This window comes from Cryptomeria japonica, chromosome 10 (genome assembly GCF_030272615.1).
Source record: "Cryptomeria japonica chromosome 10, Sugi_1.0, whole genome shotgun sequence".
In the NCBI taxonomy this organism is placed as follows: Eukaryota; Viridiplantae; Streptophyta; class Pinopsida; order Cupressales; family Cupressaceae; genus Cryptomeria; species Cryptomeria japonica.
In genome coordinates, this window is record NC_081414.1 from 791,097,994 (window position 1) to 791,115,512 (window position 17,519).

At 38.2% G+C, this 17,519-nt stretch overlaps 1 protein-coding gene across 9 annotated transcripts in view; it reads right to left on the reverse strand.

Moving 5' to 3' along the window:
• LOC131039215 (uncharacterized) overlaps window positions 1-17,519 on the reverse strand; it is a 178,865-nt gene that overhangs the window by 35,740 nt on the left and 125,606 nt on the right. For 6 of the 9 annotated variants that reach the window (XM_059212140.1, XM_059212139.1, XM_059212141.1 and 3 more), the window contains 2 exons: window positions 1,428-1,489; window positions 1,080-1,233 (listed from right to left, as the gene is read on the reverse strand). The exons of 2 other annotated variants lie outside the window; for them this stretch is intronic. In XM_059212140.1, coding sequence (XP_059068123.1) covers window positions 1,080-1,233; window positions 1,428-1,489 — 216 coding nt within the window. Of the gene's footprint in view, window positions 1-1,079; window positions 1,234-1,427; window positions 1,490-17,519 lie in introns of those variants that run through there. One more of the 9 variants, XM_059212145.1, reaches the window with a different exon arrangement.

The window sequence follows — 17,519 nt, forward strand, 5'->3', positions numbered from 1 at the left end:
CCTTAAGGCAATCCGAACCCATATATAGCCCTGGTTACAAACAACATACTTCATGTGACAGGCACAACTTTCCAATTTCTACATTCAATATTTTTTCCAAATTAATGTTCCTTAATAAAGATCTCATGTGTATGGAAAGGTTACATCTCAATTTAAGTTGTTTGATATTCAAATTGGGAATTCTCTGCTATACTATTCCCTCAATGCCTCAGGTTAGTAAACAAGAATTCATCATTGTATCCATTAGATGACCTATAAGGCTTGCTTGAAAATTGAAGATGGCATGGACTGAGCTAAAGGAGTCTTTAGTGCCTATAAACTTCTGCATTACCAATGTTATCTACATTTCCAACACAGTCCAATCCACGCACACAGAGTACAGCAAACACAAGATTCCTTGGTGTTTGCAGGTACACAGCTCCAACTTTAATCCAATTCAGACACAAAGTCCTAAACAACAGTTTCTCCAATATCAAGAGAACAGCGCAGATAACATCTTTCAGATTTTGGGTGGTCCATGCAAGACTTTGAGCCCAGACCACACTTAAAAGATCAATCAGACAATGTAGGTGACAGAAACTTAAGGCAGACAACATTGCCAGTCTTATTATCATTTTTTTCTCAGCAGTGAATGTTAAGAGAGTGGCTGACAGGAATGGCCTGGCTTGCCTTCATTGCTGTAGGTTTATGTGGGCATGAATCTCGATCACTATTAGTATTCTTATTTTGCACTCTTAGATGACTTAGATTATCACCATTTCAGGAATTGTGGACATATGTTGATCTATAAAAGGGTCTGATTTCACTTCATAATCAATATAGCCATTCTGTTCAATTTACAAATTTATAGTCAATATCAAAATTATAGATTGTAATATCTGTCCAAGTTGAAAACTAACTTTCAAATTCTTCACTTATAGACTGGAATAGGTTCACCTATGCATTGTGAAGACACTTTGAAAAGCTAAACCATAAGGTGAATGGTGAGAGAAAATATGATGGGTTTTAGGAGACGATGCAAACAAATTAAGATCATGTAGATGTATTGAGCATAGAGATTTGGAGGGTAAAGTATTCACCTGGGAGTAATTGATCCTATTGGTCAGCTCAAATGGTTCACCTTCCTCATAATTTTGAGCTCTACAACCAAAGCAAGACCTGAAGTCCAAAACACACTGCATGATGTTGCGAATAATCTCCTTAACAGGACTCATGTCCGAATCAAGAAAGCATCTGCAAAGAAAAAAAAAACATATTAGTAGTTTGCACACAAAGATGCAAATCTTTACCATCTATCTTCTACATAATACCCCTTTTCCACGTGAATAGCCTTAAGATTCAATTTCTTGAACATGATCAACACTCATAAAGATAACTTTAAAATTTTATAAATTTACCAGTATCATTCACTTTTGCTTTACACTTACGTGTGCAAAGAATCCAAAAGATAGGCTTTATGTATAGATTCCAAGTCCAGCATGTCCCCCACCTGAAGCATTTATAGAAGCTTATCAATGCCTGATATCATTATATCAATGAAAAAAGCAACCTATTGAATTCCTATACCAATAGACATAATAAATTATGTCACAATGAACAAGATATATGGAATAACTAAAAGGAAAAAGTTCATGTGCAAAATACTCTAAAACTAAACCACAAATATAGTATTATAATTATCTCTTGTCTATGCTCTACAATACTAATAGCACAGACCCAATAAATTATCACCCTCATAATATTCTCCTTGAACATTAAAAGGCATTTGGTTTGTACTAAAAACTTTTCTAGGAGAGATAAATGATAGTAATTGTATAAGTGTACAAAAATACTTGTGTTCACTTGGGGACTAACATAAATGTTAGGATTATCTTCTTCGATCATGAAATATGCGGAATAGGCATGCTGACAACTTAGGATTTAGCAATGTAGTTCTGGACTTAATTCTTACTACAAAATGGGCAAAAAGGAATAGGGTTCAAGAAATTTATTCTAGGCCTAGGATGTAGGAAATGATGAACAAGTTTAGTGGAATCAAACTAGGCAAGGTCTCACAAATAGGTATTGACACAAGCTTAGTGCAATCGTCTAAGGTATATACTCAAGGATTTTCAGACTATCACCATCAAATGTTGACACCATCCAAGTTGATGCTTGTCAAGGGACGCATAATAGCTGAAGTTAAGCTTACTCAAATCTCCAATTGACCACACAAGGCGCACTTACCAACGGCAAGAGGCTAGTGGTATGGATTAAGGATTTCACACAAATATATTCAACAAATCTTTAATTCAATCTAATAAACATTAAAACAAATTCTAATCTAACTTGGAGGAATTGAGAACCATGAATGCAAAGACAACATTTGAAGAGCAAAATCACCAACAATTGAACAATGATTTAGATTCAAATAGCTGCAGCATATACCAACAATAGAGTCTCTTACAAAATAGATTGATCCAAGATCAACAACCAAGATCATGCCAACAAAACCCTAGAATTGCCCTAATTAGGGTTTACATAAAAAATGGCGCCACCAACATATGGCCCAATAAAAAGATACCTAGTCATCAAATAGAGAATCTTCTAGAAGATTCCTCCCTGCATCTCTCTCTCTCTTAGCAAACTCCAATAATCTAGCCAATACAGAATCTAACTCCTCTATGGAAATGCTAGGCAAGGTATCCTGCTGCAAATCAATTACGTCTAGTGAATCCGAGCAAGTGTCCAAAGTGTTCTCCCAATTTGGCATGAGCTTCTGCAAACTATGAACATGAATCAACAAAGAGACCAAATCATCTATCTCATAATTTTAAAACTCGTGGACTCGCCACAGACTCGCGGGTCCATGGGAGCCACGAGTTTGGCAAGTCCATATGAAAGATTCGCGAGTCTTTTGCAAGGACTCGCGCGAGTCTTTTGCACGGACTCGCGAGTCTTTCAGATGGACTCACGCGACCCAGAAAAAACATCATGCAAGCTTTAAAAGTCAGTTTTATTTTTATTTTTTTGCCTTCATTTGGCATAATTGAGGGAGTGAAATATCTCATGAAGGGTTTTTTTGCCAATAGAAAAATAACACCTGACACCTATATAAAATAATAAAAGTATTTTTGGCCTCGCGGGGTGTTGCCCCTCGACTCCGCCCTGTATCGCGACAGGGAGCGCTGCCCCTTGACCCCAACTTGGGGGCACTGCCCCCAAACCCCTGCCGAAAAATATAGGGGGAAACTGCGTTGATGGAAGTAGTGAAAATTTAACCTTCGAGTCTGATTAGGCTCCATATAACAACATAATTAGCATTGAAGAAATTTGGGTATTTAGATTTAGTATTTCAAATTTCAAATATTGCGCGTTTGTAGATCATATGACATGTGTAATGTTTCAATTATGGCTCTTATGTTCTCTAAATGCATTAATTTCTTTATGTTTTTTTGTAAAACTAAGGTTTTTTTTTTGTCGAGTCTTTCACGAGTCCGAGTCCGAGTCCGAGTCCAAATTTTTGGTTTGCCAAGTCCGTGGCGAGTCCGAGTTTTTAAACTTTGATCTATCTGACTCTTCTTCAAAGAGTCCAACTGACAAAAATACATAAGTTTCATCTTGTCTCTTAATTCGGCTAAGTGTAAACCACTAGCATCACTAACATCAACACCCAATAATTCCTCAATTGAGGCAAGGATATTCATCTGAATGTCCAAAATCAATCCTTCCATCTCTGTACAACTCAACTGGGCGTTCTCATAAGTTGATTTTTTCACGGCCAATGAACAATACCAACCATGGAAATATATCTGTCTCCACTGTGCACAATGTTCTCGCTGATCAATGAGGACTTAGGAACCTATTGACGTGTCTGAAATCGCATTGTTGCAAACTCCATATGGCCAACACAGAATAGAATAACTAGTTGAGTATCCTATCCTCTCTTGAGATAAGGAAGTCCCTAATGCTGTTTTTGGTTTGATCAAAGGGGACGACCTCAAGGTTTTGATTGTCAGGTCTTGACTGCAGGAGTACTCAATGGTTTGATGTGTTTTTGTTGGAAACACAAGGGGACTTACGATTTGCAACAAACTGGTCTGCTGTGATTCTTGAATTACGCAATAAAGAGCAAAAGGAAAGGGTTAGGAGATCTAAAACTAACAACACGAGTATGTGGGTAGACGGATTCAACATAACCAATTCCTGCTTGACCAGAATAGCTCACAACCTTGCAGGAACGGTACAATCTTCAAAGGGACTTGGAAGATTTTTAGACTGGAGACGCACGACTAAGCACCCAATTCTGGCACAGCTTAGACGGACACCTGCAATTGAACTAAGCACAATTAAAGGCTCAGGTTAACCATACAAAAGGATACACAATCAGTATATCCTCAATGGTATGAGCCTGAATCTATCAAATACCTACACACCCAAAATAGAAAGATCTATCTAAAATGTTGAGAGAAACCATGCAAACAAGATGAAAACAAGACAATAAACACCAAATCAATGTTTATATATTGATTTCAGCTGCCTATTACAACAATTTCTGCAGCATCTCTATGCTACTGTTTAAATTCTAACCTATTCTAACTCTAAAATCTAACTATCTAACCATCTCACTATCTAACCATCTAAAACTTTACAAAAGAAAGGCCTCTGCCTTTTATAGATATTACAATTTTGAATCGAAGGCTAGGATGGACTGCATCCAAGGGTCTTGATCTGCCTTCCAGAAGCTAGCAGCTTTAACCCATGCCGAATTAATTCTCAGTTATCCAACCAGCAACTATCTCAACTACCTGCCACTATTTGGCTTTAATTCAGGTCTATCCAATCTTCTTGGTGGTTGGGAATAGTTATCCACAAAAATATCTTGCGCGGGATCCATAGGCAGTTTACAATAAAGTAGTTTCAGTTTTAAAACTGAATTTCTGGACTTAAATCCAGCTGTGTGCTTTTTCTCGAGAAGGCATAAAATTTGCAACATTCAGAATGTTCTTTGGTCTTTGGTCTCAGTGGTGGACTTTATCTTTGTTCAACGGCACGGTTCCCAATGTTTGGTTGCTCTCGCGCTTCTGCAGCACGTTTCCACATCTTTTTCTTTTTCCAATCTTCAGTGCCTAGCCTTGATTTGCATTTGAGGCCTTCTCCTGGTTCTTTGATGACGTCCTGTGATCAATCAACCAATTTCACTTCATTAAATTAATTTGAAAAATTAATTAATTAATTTAACAAATATTAAATTTAGTTACGACGTCTTGGGTTGAGGAGCTCTTTGTGAGATGTATCTTGAAAATGCTTCTCCTTTCTCTTCGAATGTGAAATCTGATCCTTGGTCTTGATAGTGTTCGGGCGATTTACTTCTGCGTGATTTTACCTTTGGAGTCTTGGGCGTTTTGAATGGGTTTATGGCATTTTGAAAACTTCTTATAGCACGATTCTGGAGGTTTGAAGAGCTTCTGCAAATTCTAAAATCCTAACATTCATGCTTTTCTGGCGAATTTTGAAGAATGGGGGGGCACTTTTGCAGACTTTAAACTTTACGTCTCCATCTTCCAAATTACGAACTCTACGTTTTTTCACGCTTTGTTGTCTATTATACTTTTTGCGCTATGTTCTTCGGAGGAATGGGAATTTTACCAATCTCGAATCCCCATGCTTGCCTTATGCGTTGCGACTTTGGGCTCTATGACGAATTTTGGAGACTTAACGTTTTTGGCAAATTTATCCAATTTTCAGACCTTGGGGAGTTTTTGCAAACTGAAAGGTAATTTTCGGACCTTGTAGATGTTTTGCAACTTAAAAACTTCGGACCCTAAGCCCTCTTTTGGAAAATCTGAGAAATTTTGGACCATTAAACACTTCTGCAAATTCGGAGTTTCAAGGCGTTTTTACAAATTTCGGAGTATTCACGGTTTTTAAACTTTTATCCGAAATTTCGGACCTTTAAACACTTCATGCAAATTCTTGGAATTTCGGACCTTTTGCTTGATTTTGCAAACTCAAGGTAAATTTCGGAGTTTTTGAACTTTTGGCAAACTGGAGGCATTTTTGGACCTAAACCACCTTTTTGCAAATTTTAAAAAACTTTGAATTTCGGCCCTAGGGTCTGAAATTGGTGTTTTCAGTGAAATTCGGACCTTAAGGCACTTTTGGCAACTTAAGCAATTTTCGGACCTTAAGGCACTTTTGGCAACTTTTCCACATTTTCAAATTTCAGCCCCAGGATCCAAAATTGGAGGACTTAAGTGAAATTCAGAACTCTAGGGGCTTTTTGCAACTTTTCCACATTTTCCGGTTTTTGCCCAAGGGTCCGAAATTGGGCATTTTAAGTGATTTTCAGACCTCTAGGGTCTTTTTGCAACATTTCGCTCTCTCCGAAGGATCATTTATGGAATATAACATTTAAGTATAACAAAGGAGAAAGCACTTATACTTTAAGTTATATTCCATATATACTTTCAGGATGTTTGAGAGTGGTTTCGGACCTCCACGAGTTATATTGCAAATTCTAGTTTTTGGAGGATTCCTCAGTTTTCCAGACTTAGTCAAATTTCAGGATCAGGACATGCCAGACTTAGACAAATTTCAGGATCACGACATTCCAGACTTAGCCAGATTTTAGGGCATTTGAAGATCAAGATGACATTCCCGACTTCATCACTCACCAACTTGACCCTTCATATCCCCTTCCTCTTCCGCAAAGACAGAAAGGCACGAACCGGGGGAGGGGGTCCCTGTCCAAGACGGGGATGGGTGTGCGATTCGCACAACAGAACCCTCTTCAAAGCTCTGAGGCGTGGAATAGTCTTCTCCTGAATAGGCCAGAATTCTTCCCAAACTCCTTCCAAATACTGGATTCTAAACATGAGCCCCGCTGTCCTATCATATGCCTGGACAAACTGAGTAAGGAAATCATCCACCTGTTTTCTTGCACTCTCAATCCACTTCTCCACCTCCGAAAGTGTATCTTTCGCTGCCTCATAGTGTGAATGTAGTCCATGATCAATCGCAATAATGGAAATAAGGGAGGGATCCTCACACCTTATCCCCACAATATACTCTCTAAGTCTGATATTCTCTTCTCTGTACTTCTCCTTCTCTTCAATTTCTCTATCCAACCTTGCGCTGACCGCCTTAAGGTTATCACCAACCTCTTGAAACTCTTGCTCTCTTGTAGTACGGCCAAGGGCAACTGAACTAATCTGGAAATCCATAGGAGTAGCAATGTCCGTTGTCACACCTCCAATAGGAACAACTACCTGCGCAATCCGCATTCTTGTCTCATCTCTAGCTATGTGCGACAAAATCTCAGCTCTCTTAGGTTCTTTCTCCTTATTGCTCCTAGCTAGGTAGTCATCAATGTTATCAATAGGTTGTACCTCTATCATTTTCTTACTTTTTCCATACTTTTCATCAGCCAATCAGGAATAGCGGCCATTTCCATACCATCATCGAGACACATTCGATCAAGTAATCTTAATGCCAAGATAACATCATCATCATCATCATCATCATCAAGATTACTCCTGGTCAAATCATATACCTCATTTCCCAAACTAACCTCCAAAAGGACGGTAGGGGATCCCGGCTGATCATCATTCTCATTTGGTGGAGCAGATGTTGCTGTGGCATGCAACTCCTAAATATTCTCTGGTAGTATCATTGTGTTGGAACATTGTTGGGTTTCCTTATTCTGTTATATTATTTCAATCTCCTTAATTGATGAAACACTGAGAGGTGGTGAAGGAATGATAGTCTTTTGTTTCTTCTTCTTCACCTCCTCAATCTTCTTCCCTTTGGCCTTGACTCCTCCTGGCGTGTTTTTCCTTCTCTTGGGAGCTTGACTCTCTTCATTTGCATGAATCCTGACATCACTGATAGTCCTCTGATCATCTTCGGAAGTAGATTCTTCTAGCTTCATCTTTTCATAAGTGAAGGAAACACCCATATCAACTAACTTATTCATCTGAATATCTACCCATGTACGGGAGAAACTCAAGACCTCTCTCATCAATACAATCATATCAATCTCTTCTAATTCTGACCAATTGGGCAATAACATTCCCTTCTTCATTTCATTTTCATATTGTGGATGCGTATGATCCCTATCATCTAACCCCTAATCAGGAATAAGAAAAAGTCCACACTTCCTCATGAAATTTACCGACATTCTAGACCACATTCGTCTCTTCACTGCCTGCTCGTCCATCAAGTTGGCCCAATAATCTTCTATGTCTACCTTGTGGCTGAACTTCTCTCCCCTGATCCTTCCAACTTTCTTATCTGGATCAAATCTTTCTCTTTTCTTGAAGGCTACAAATCAATAGAATACAAGCTCCTCACTCGCAGTGCTGGCGGCTAAGGCAGACTGTCAAACCTCCAACGTCTTCCCAACTGAAATAGGGAATGTCATGCCTGTCCTATGCTTCTCTCTCTGAATGGAATCAAACTCTAGAAGTTGTCTCACCACTTCCAACAAGATCATTATGTCGGATGGATACCTAGGAAGCCTGTAGGGTTCGGATTGAAACCCATGAATCCTAAGATACGTGAAAGTGGGAAACTGAATATACCATGATCCATATTTCTCTATTAGCTCTATTGCCTCCTTGGACAATCTTTTGTGGATTCCGCCTTGCAGCATCCGCGTGATGTACATTGTGAATATGTCATTCACTCTCTTATAGTCTCCAATTCTATACATGTTCAGCTGGAGATAGCACTCATGACTCCTGAATTGTCCTTGCCCATTCCCGACTTCACCTTTGCATATCAATCATTTGTATGAAACAAACTGTGCAAGCAGGTATACCAAGTAGGAAGTCATGGCAAAAGACTTGGACCGCTCTACATTCCTCTGCTGAAAGTCCAGATTGTCACTTATGTTTTAGATCAATTTACCCATGTCCCTCTAAAACAATCCTGGATGAAGTAAAACATTCATCCATTGAATATTGCACCCTGCGGCATCCCCATCACTCTGTTGAGCCGGAATACTAAATCACTATATTCCTCTTTGAAGTTTGTGCACATGAGTGTCTTGGGAGCCTTGGAATGATGAAGCCTAGGCTCGATCACTCACTCTTTGTTTATTATATTCTTAGACGCATCCATCGTCTTTGTGTACCACTCTTAATATTCATCCTTAGTTGCATTCTTCATATCTGCTCCACGTGGAATCCCAAACACCTCAGCAATCGTATCCTCAACAAGGTAGGCAATGACAACGCCCTTAGGAGTCTTGATCATTCGCAAGCGAGCATCATAACATCGTGCACACTCCAAGATAAGCTCACTGCATTGTATGGATTGTGGAAATCCAGCGGCTTGAAAAATACCTCTTCATAATGTTTACATATGCTAGGGAAGGAATCTGATTTCCGACTCCGAACATTCGTTGTCGCATCAGGTTCAGGCTCGAGAAATGCATGTTTGTATCCGTAATCTCCTTCCATCTAGATGACAACTTGGATTCTAGATAGAATCTAGTCTCCAGTATCTTCTGTTGTTCTCTTCTTTCCTTTAATTCGGACTTCGACATCGCACTTGTACGAAGCTTGAAGTTAAAACTTACAAAAAATACAATATTCTTAATAAAATTCCTGACTTCTTAATGATTTAGGCTAATTAGGGTATGAAGTCAAGAAAATAGTCCACACTCTAGGTAGATATTAACAATTTAAATACAAAATGTGACAAGATTAGGGTATGAAACCTTCATGAAATTAACACCTCCTTATACTTAGAAATTTCATGCAAATCATAGTGCAAAGGAGTATACCGGATCAAGAGTGACTACGGAAAGGTGTGAAAGGTTGTGTTTTCACAAAAAATTATGTCTGAAGACACCTTTCGTAATCAACAATGGAGGTCACAAATCTGAAGACAACCTGCAACTATACGAATAAACCTCTCAAAATATGTTGCAATTATCTAAATATGCATAAATTTGATGAAAATCAACTTATACAATGAAAGCAAGTCAAATCCGGGAATGATGGTATGCTTGGTAAGAGTTAAATTTTTTGAGGACAAGCAGCCATGGCGAAGTTGCAGGCCTGTAACAGCCCTCAAATGGTCAACTGATTGACTGAAAATGACTTGGAAAACCCTCCCAAAGGCAAATTGTTGAAGCTGGAGCTGCTTGGAAATGAAAGTTTAAGTCTGAAAATAGATAACCAGCCAACAATGGAGGCTGAACCAACTGCAATAATGGCGTTAAGGCTCAGATCTGAAGCAACATCAGCAAGTAGGGAATAATGGTGACCACCAAACATGAGGTAATCCACCCAAAAAGGCACAAAACTCTTGCTAAATCAAAATCGCATTTTTTCAATCATGGCGCCAAACACTTAAGCCTGAAAATATCTTCAAAGTTTACTCTGCACAATGGAGGTCTGAGAACAGCAAGCAATGATGGTGGTGTCAAGGAAAATCGCCAAAGTTTGTCAATACCAAAATCGCCACCCTTCACCAAAATCGCCAAACACACCAAAAATAGCGCCAAACTTGGAAAATCGTGGCATTAAGCCATTAATGGCAGCCACCAAAAGGTTGCTAAGCTGGACAAAATGGAGAAGAATGGAGTCCTCTACCAATTGCTTCACCAAAACACTTCACCAAAATTCACCAATAAGAGAGAAAATCACCCTTGCAAGGAGACACCTGGCAAACTTAATAAAAAAATAATGTTGGATTCCTCTCTTTAAACTTGCTTCATCACCAACTTTCACCACACAAGCAATGTGGGATAAAACACTTGTTCTTATACTTGCTTTGGTGAAACCGATTTGCTTCTAGAAGGTTGAAAACATTAAATGCTTATTGCAAATCATTTAATTGTTTTTTTTTAAATTTATTAAATAATCGATGCTTTATTGAAAAACAATTAAAACAAGGCTCACTTTATTAAAATATTGCAATTTAAATCTAAATTTGAGCCACTTGGGAAAATCAATCCAGGTAGGGATTAAAAATCCCATCAAAATATTCCCCATAAGGGAAAATCGATCTTAGTATGGACAATTTCCCAACAAAATCCATCAAAATACACACAAAATGGAGCTAGGGGAAAATCGATTTGAGTGTGGAATAAAAATTCTGAACAAAAATCACTTTATACATTCAAAAATACCCCTTGGTGGAAAAAGGACCTCGGTCTGGATGAAAATCCGGACTCTAAAACCATGAAAAGTACTCTCAATGGAAAATCAATATGAGTCTGGATGAAAATCCGGACAAAAATCCTCAAAACTTGTCACAAAAGACCCGGTGGAAAATCGACGCAGGTGTGGAATGAATGCAAACGTCATCCGCAACCTTGTCCATACCTCCCTGGTGGAAAAACGTGGGTTGTCAGGACTGACACTTAGTCAAATTTTATGCTTCCATGGGAAAAATGACCCTAGCATGGATTCACAATGGTGAAAAAATGGAGCAAGTATGGATTTCAGGGGAAATCCATGACCAGTCTAGATTCTGAGAGGGGAAAACCATGGGTAGTCAGGAATTTGAGGGGAAAAGCACCTGTAGTATGGAATTTTGACCTTTTAACCCTTGGCATATGGATTTTACTCCGGAAAATGATGGTTTTTCCACTTAGAATCACTTAGAAACTTCAAAACTTAATAAAACTCAACTGAATTAGGCAAATTCATCAGAAATTGGAGCGCAACACAAGGGAATCTATCGGGGCAAAGTGCGAAATCAACTTGAATAACTCTCTAGGAGCGAGAAAACAACTCCAAAAGGTTTGAAAACACCTTAGCACTTAAAATCACCGATGAGGACATTTAAAAAAACACATTAACACTCCAAAATGGTCAACACTTAAACAAACTAGGATCATTAAAATCTCAATTTTATGCGCTTGATCCTATAACCTCAAAACCCTAAACGACTCTAGGCATGATCAAAACTCCGAGACTCCGGCACAAGAAACACAAAATTGCCCACTAAGCAACCAAAACCCTAACCTAACAATGCAAAAAGCAGGAAAAGAGGGGGTCCCCGTTAGCAATGGGGCGATGTGTGAAAAGGTCACAACAATACCGTTGCCATTTCATGGTACACTTTGCTCACTTTTCTATCCATTCTTAATATGTTTCTAGGCTCATTTTAGCACTTGCCATAGCCTTTTTTCCTCCCATGGTCCTTAAACCTTGTTCCTTGTATTCTCTTTTGTCAACCTTTGTGTTATCCTTGTGACTTTCTAATGTATCATCGTTTTAGAGCTCAAATTATCCTAAGACTATTGTATCTACAACGCACCAGCATCCCATGATAGTATCGCGTTTGGTGCTCATTTTCAAGAATTTTTCCACTTGTCACCTTCCCAAGTCACTAGAAATAGCTCATTGACTCCTTTGTTTGTCCTACTCTCTCACTTTTTGAATGAAATATTTTACTTGGACAACCTCTTGGTTTTTCTTCTTGTAACCTTGGCTCTTTTGGGACTCTCTCTTGCATACATATGCATTCAATAGCTCACTACAACATTATTTTTCAAGCTCTCTTGTCTCCTTCACTTCCTCAAGCCCTATCCCAGTGATATTGTTTTGCATTTCTACTGTTATTGTTTTTCCTTTCATTCTTATTGCAACAGTCATTTCTTCTTATGCCCCTAAGCACCTTTGGATCTTGACATCCTTTTGTTTCATTTTGGTTCACATTACTGCATATTCACAACTCTTACCATCCCCTCACACACTTGGGATAGAAGCACTTTCACACACTTTTTTCTATCTATCTATCTTGGTTGTTGTGGAGGTAAATATACCAAAGCAAAGGTTTGACTTGAAGGCAAACCCCCAAACAGCTCCAATATTTTTCCCACTTTTTGTAGATACAAGTTTCTTTAGATGAGGATGTCCAACTACTTGGGAGATTCGTGACATCTTCCCTCTCTCTTCCTTACTCTTCCATTATCATTCTTGCCAACTTCTTTCAATAAATTAGTTTATTGCCTAGTCATTATATTGTTCTCGTTTTCTAGATTGTATGTTCAGATTACATTTTTCTGGATAGAACAGCATCTTAATTTTTTTTGGCCATACAAACGACAACTCAATGTACTAACATCCTGGACAATGGCTTTCTCTATTTGGCACCAAGTTCTTCTTTTTATCCTGTTTTCAGTTTGTTTTTTTGTTTGTTTTTTTGTTTTTCTTCCTCCTTTTCCAAGTATGTACGTCAAATTTTAAATGACAAAGTAAAAAGAACTACATGATTTCTAATTTTTCTTTTCTTCTTCTTACTTCAGATCACACTAGGCATAGGAGAGGATACATAAAAGTTCAACCTCATCTATCTAATTCAATATTTATAGAAAATAAGGAAAATATCTCATTTTATGTGAATAAAAAACACATCTAGTTTTTACTTTTAACTTTCAAAGTTTGAAATAAATCCCCAAAACCTTGGAAATTGGAAGAGATGCAAATCATAAGCAACAAAAAAATAGACAATTATCTATTAATTTTTCTTTAATATTTAATGAAACCCTAAACCCACAATAAAAATTAAATCAATTCTAGTTTGATCCTACATTGAACAAAAAAATGGGAAATAGCACATACCTCTTGCCCTTCCTCTTCCTCTTGCACTTGCAGCTTGTTAACGGTGATTTGAAGCGAGAGTAGGCAAGCATTTTTATTCCTTTTAAGATGGGAGGCCTTGGTGGGGCTCTCTTTTAGATTATAATTTAAGATTTCTATTTTGATAAAAGTTCAGAATTATTTCAAAATTGGTATTTTTTCATGGGGCATAGGAACACCCTACCACCCCTAGGACAATCAAGTGTCGTGTTCTCCTAAAAAGCACCCCTAGATGAGAACATCCCCATGCACTACACATTCAACCTAATGACGACCCCTCTTGGAGGTGGCATCCAAGGGAATTGGTGAGAAGACATTTCATCCTCTTCCAATTGTCCCATCACTTGGAACATTTTTTCCCAAGGACACCTTCCAAAGGAACACTGCAAGAAACTCCCTCAAGATCCATATCAACCCTCATATTTTAAACACTAAATATCTAGAGCAACTAGTCTAATTCACTTTCCCCTAAAAGATCTTCAGTAATGAGCTTGCTAAGCAAAATCCTAAAATCGCTTAGAAAGACTTCACCAATAATTTTTCTGAGGATTTTCCATCCACTAAAGCATCATGATCCCACTCAACTATGATGAGAACACACTAATAATAAAAGGGGAGGGTGAATTAGTATAAGACAAACTTTTACTTTGTTGGTTGAAAATTTTGCAAACTCTAGAAGTTTACAAAATTTTAACTTCAAACACAGTGTATGAGATTAAATCTCTCATATTTTCTTAGGGAAGGCTCCCCCTTTTCACTTACTACTCTATCTATTTCAAAATGAATACAACTTCTGACTTCTAATCTAAGCTTGGGTGGTACATCATCCTATTCTCTTTTTCAGAATAGATGTTATTCTTTCCTCTTTCTTCAGGAAAGAATTTACAATATAGAGCAGTAATAATTCTTACACTTTCAACGTTACAAATTAACCCAAAATGTAGGAATGATCAAATACAAATAAGCAAAGAAGCAAAGTTTCCATGAAGGCACAAAGTCCCCTATTGCTTCCTCGGGACGGGAAAATACTGTCCAAGCTCAAAGTCTTGTAGTCACTATAATCCTATCAACCTTTTACAAATAACTTCTATAGCCCACAATGGTGTACTAAGACAACAAAGTAAAACACAAAGTCTTTATCTTGATATCCTATTACAAATTTTGATAATCTTTTCTTGAAATAACAATGTGAAGCTCAAAGTCTTCAAGTTATTATCTCCTCCTATTAATCCTAATAAACAAAAGCTGAAATATGACATGAAGTCCACAAACCAGCAATTGTTTCTACTCTTTAACAATATTTCCTCAACAACACTTTTACCTAAGCAAAATAAGAATTTACAACAAGAATGACATGAGAACACTCTCACCATAAATAACAATGAATCTAACACAAAGTCTGAATGCCAAAGCTTTCTTCTTATTTGATCAAGTTTGTAAAACAACAATAAGAACACATGCGAACACAGAATAAAATACCTAAAGGTACCTTATCCTCTCTTGAATAAAGCTTCTCCGAATGCTGAAGATTTCGCAGAAGGATCAATCGGAGTAGCTCCAAGGTTCTTGTATGTAGGGTCTCTACGTGTGGATAAGCTTCTCGCGGTATGATGTGATTTTGCTAGAATCACAAGGGGACTTACACTCGATGACCTGAGCATCTGATTTGCTTTGGATAATACTGGAACGTGGAATTTCACTAGCCCTTGATTTTGAAAAAGGAAAAAGGGATAAGGGTTGAAACGGGATCTATTTCTAACACTAAGAATGTAAGAGCAATGGATGACCTTTGATCATCTCCACAAGGTTAGTGCGATCTTCTAAGGATGGCTTTATGATGTTTAGATCACCGCTACAAGCATAGATTCTGTCAGGTTGATGCATATCAATGAAGAAGCGATAACTAAAGTTAAGCTTAAGCTGAATGATTCTAGTTGACTACACAAGGCAAGTTTGCAATCAACAAACTGCTAGTAGTATGAATATACAAATTTCACCATCGATCATACACATTTCTTCCACTCATCTAATAACATGAAATCAAATTTGAGAAGTATAGAGACCATGCGAATTGTTGAATCGACACGTAGAATTCACCATTTCTTCAATGAAGTTTACAAGTCTTTTGCAACAATGTCTTGGCAACAATCTTTGCCTTCTATTTCTACTCTACTCTAAAATGCTACGAATTACTGACTATTCTCTCTAACTATTTCCTATTCTCTAACTATTAACTATTAACCTTTACAAATGAGGAGCCAAGGCTTTATATAGAGAGCCCTTTACAGATTGACGACTCTGATGGACTTAGAATCAATGGCTAGGATTACAAGAAGAAACCCTAATTAGGGTTTGTCATTAAAAACTTCCTTAGGCAATTAGAAAATTACATTCTAGGAGTGAGGACCAATAGGAAGCGGGGGTAGGTACACCGAAGTTTGTGCCGCCTTCGATGAGTCAGGTACATTGAATCTGGACATACTGAGGTGAACCAATCCGACTGGAGGAGTAGTGACTGGGATGCCACCTTGTCTAACGTTTGTGTCTTGGTTGATCTCTTTTCTATCTCAATTTGATGAATGATGTATTCCTTGATTCTCTGTGCTTGATGAGGCTTCCTTACTGTCAAGTTCTTCTTTCTCTGGTAGCATACCTTGCCTTGAAGTGCTGGCGAAGCCTTTCTTTGTCATCTTGTGGTGCCTTAGTGTGGCGAAGTGAAGGTTTTGGAGGTAGCTAGCAACTCCTAGAACACGTGTAGTCCACCTTTATGCCTTTGGAATGTCCTTGATGATGATGGACTAGAACAGGTTGTCCTTGTCCTAATCTTCTTCCATCTGCAAAACAAACCAAAAGGTGATTAAGGACACATAATAAATTCATTCAACATAGCATTTTCTACCTTAAAACATCAACAAGAAGACATCAAAATGAAGCTTGCTCAAAATCCTTCCCAGGGACAAGCGCTATAAAATTTCGCTCTGGACCCTTTGGAAGGGTCAGGAGCGAAATTTGCATTTTAGCTCAATTTTCATCATCTTTTTGCCTTGAACTTCTCTTGACCTTTGAATTGCTTTCTCCTAGAGATATCATTGATTTGACCCCCAAAAAGACCAAAGGAGGATTTCGCTTTGGATCTAGGCCAAGGACAGAACCTATTTAGAATTTCGCTCTGGACCCTTTGGAAGGGTCAAGAGCGAAATTTGCATTCTTGGCTCAAATTCATCTCATTTTGTGACCATACTTGCTCAAATGCATGCCTAAGCATGCCCTTAATCTCAATCAACACTAGGTTTGATGAAAAATTCGACAAAAATAGTTTTTAAGGATTTCGCTCTAGACCCTTTGGAAGGGTCAGGAGCGAAATTCTTGATTAGGCTCAAATTCTATCATTTTTCTACTCCAAAATGCCCCCTAAGACAAGCACATGCTAGCCTTCTCTCCACCAAAGCTTAGGAATTCACAACTTGACCTTCATCATGAGCAAATTAGGTGGAATTGAGAATTTCGCTCTGGACCCTTTGGAAGGGTCAGGAGCGAAATTCAAGTTTTAGACTTGATCGTTCATTTCCTTCACTTCAATTCATCTTACAAGGCAAAAATACATTACTCCACCTTCAACCACGCCATAGGAATCAATGTTTTGGCTTCACACAAGGAGAAAATAGGTGGTTTGATGAATTTCGCTCTGGACCCTTTGGAAGGGTCAGGAGCGAATTCTTTCTTTGCTTGTTTTCTTATACTTAGCTCCATTCTTCTCACTTTGTTCTACCTTGACTCTCCCTTTGGATTCTTCTCTCATGCTTGCAACACTTTGTTTGACCTCAAAATGGCTTGCTAGGAGAAATTCGCTAAAAATCATGGCCAGGGACAGGACCTATTTAGGTTTTCGCTCTGGACCCTTTGGAAGGGTCAAGAGCGAAATCTTTGTTCTAG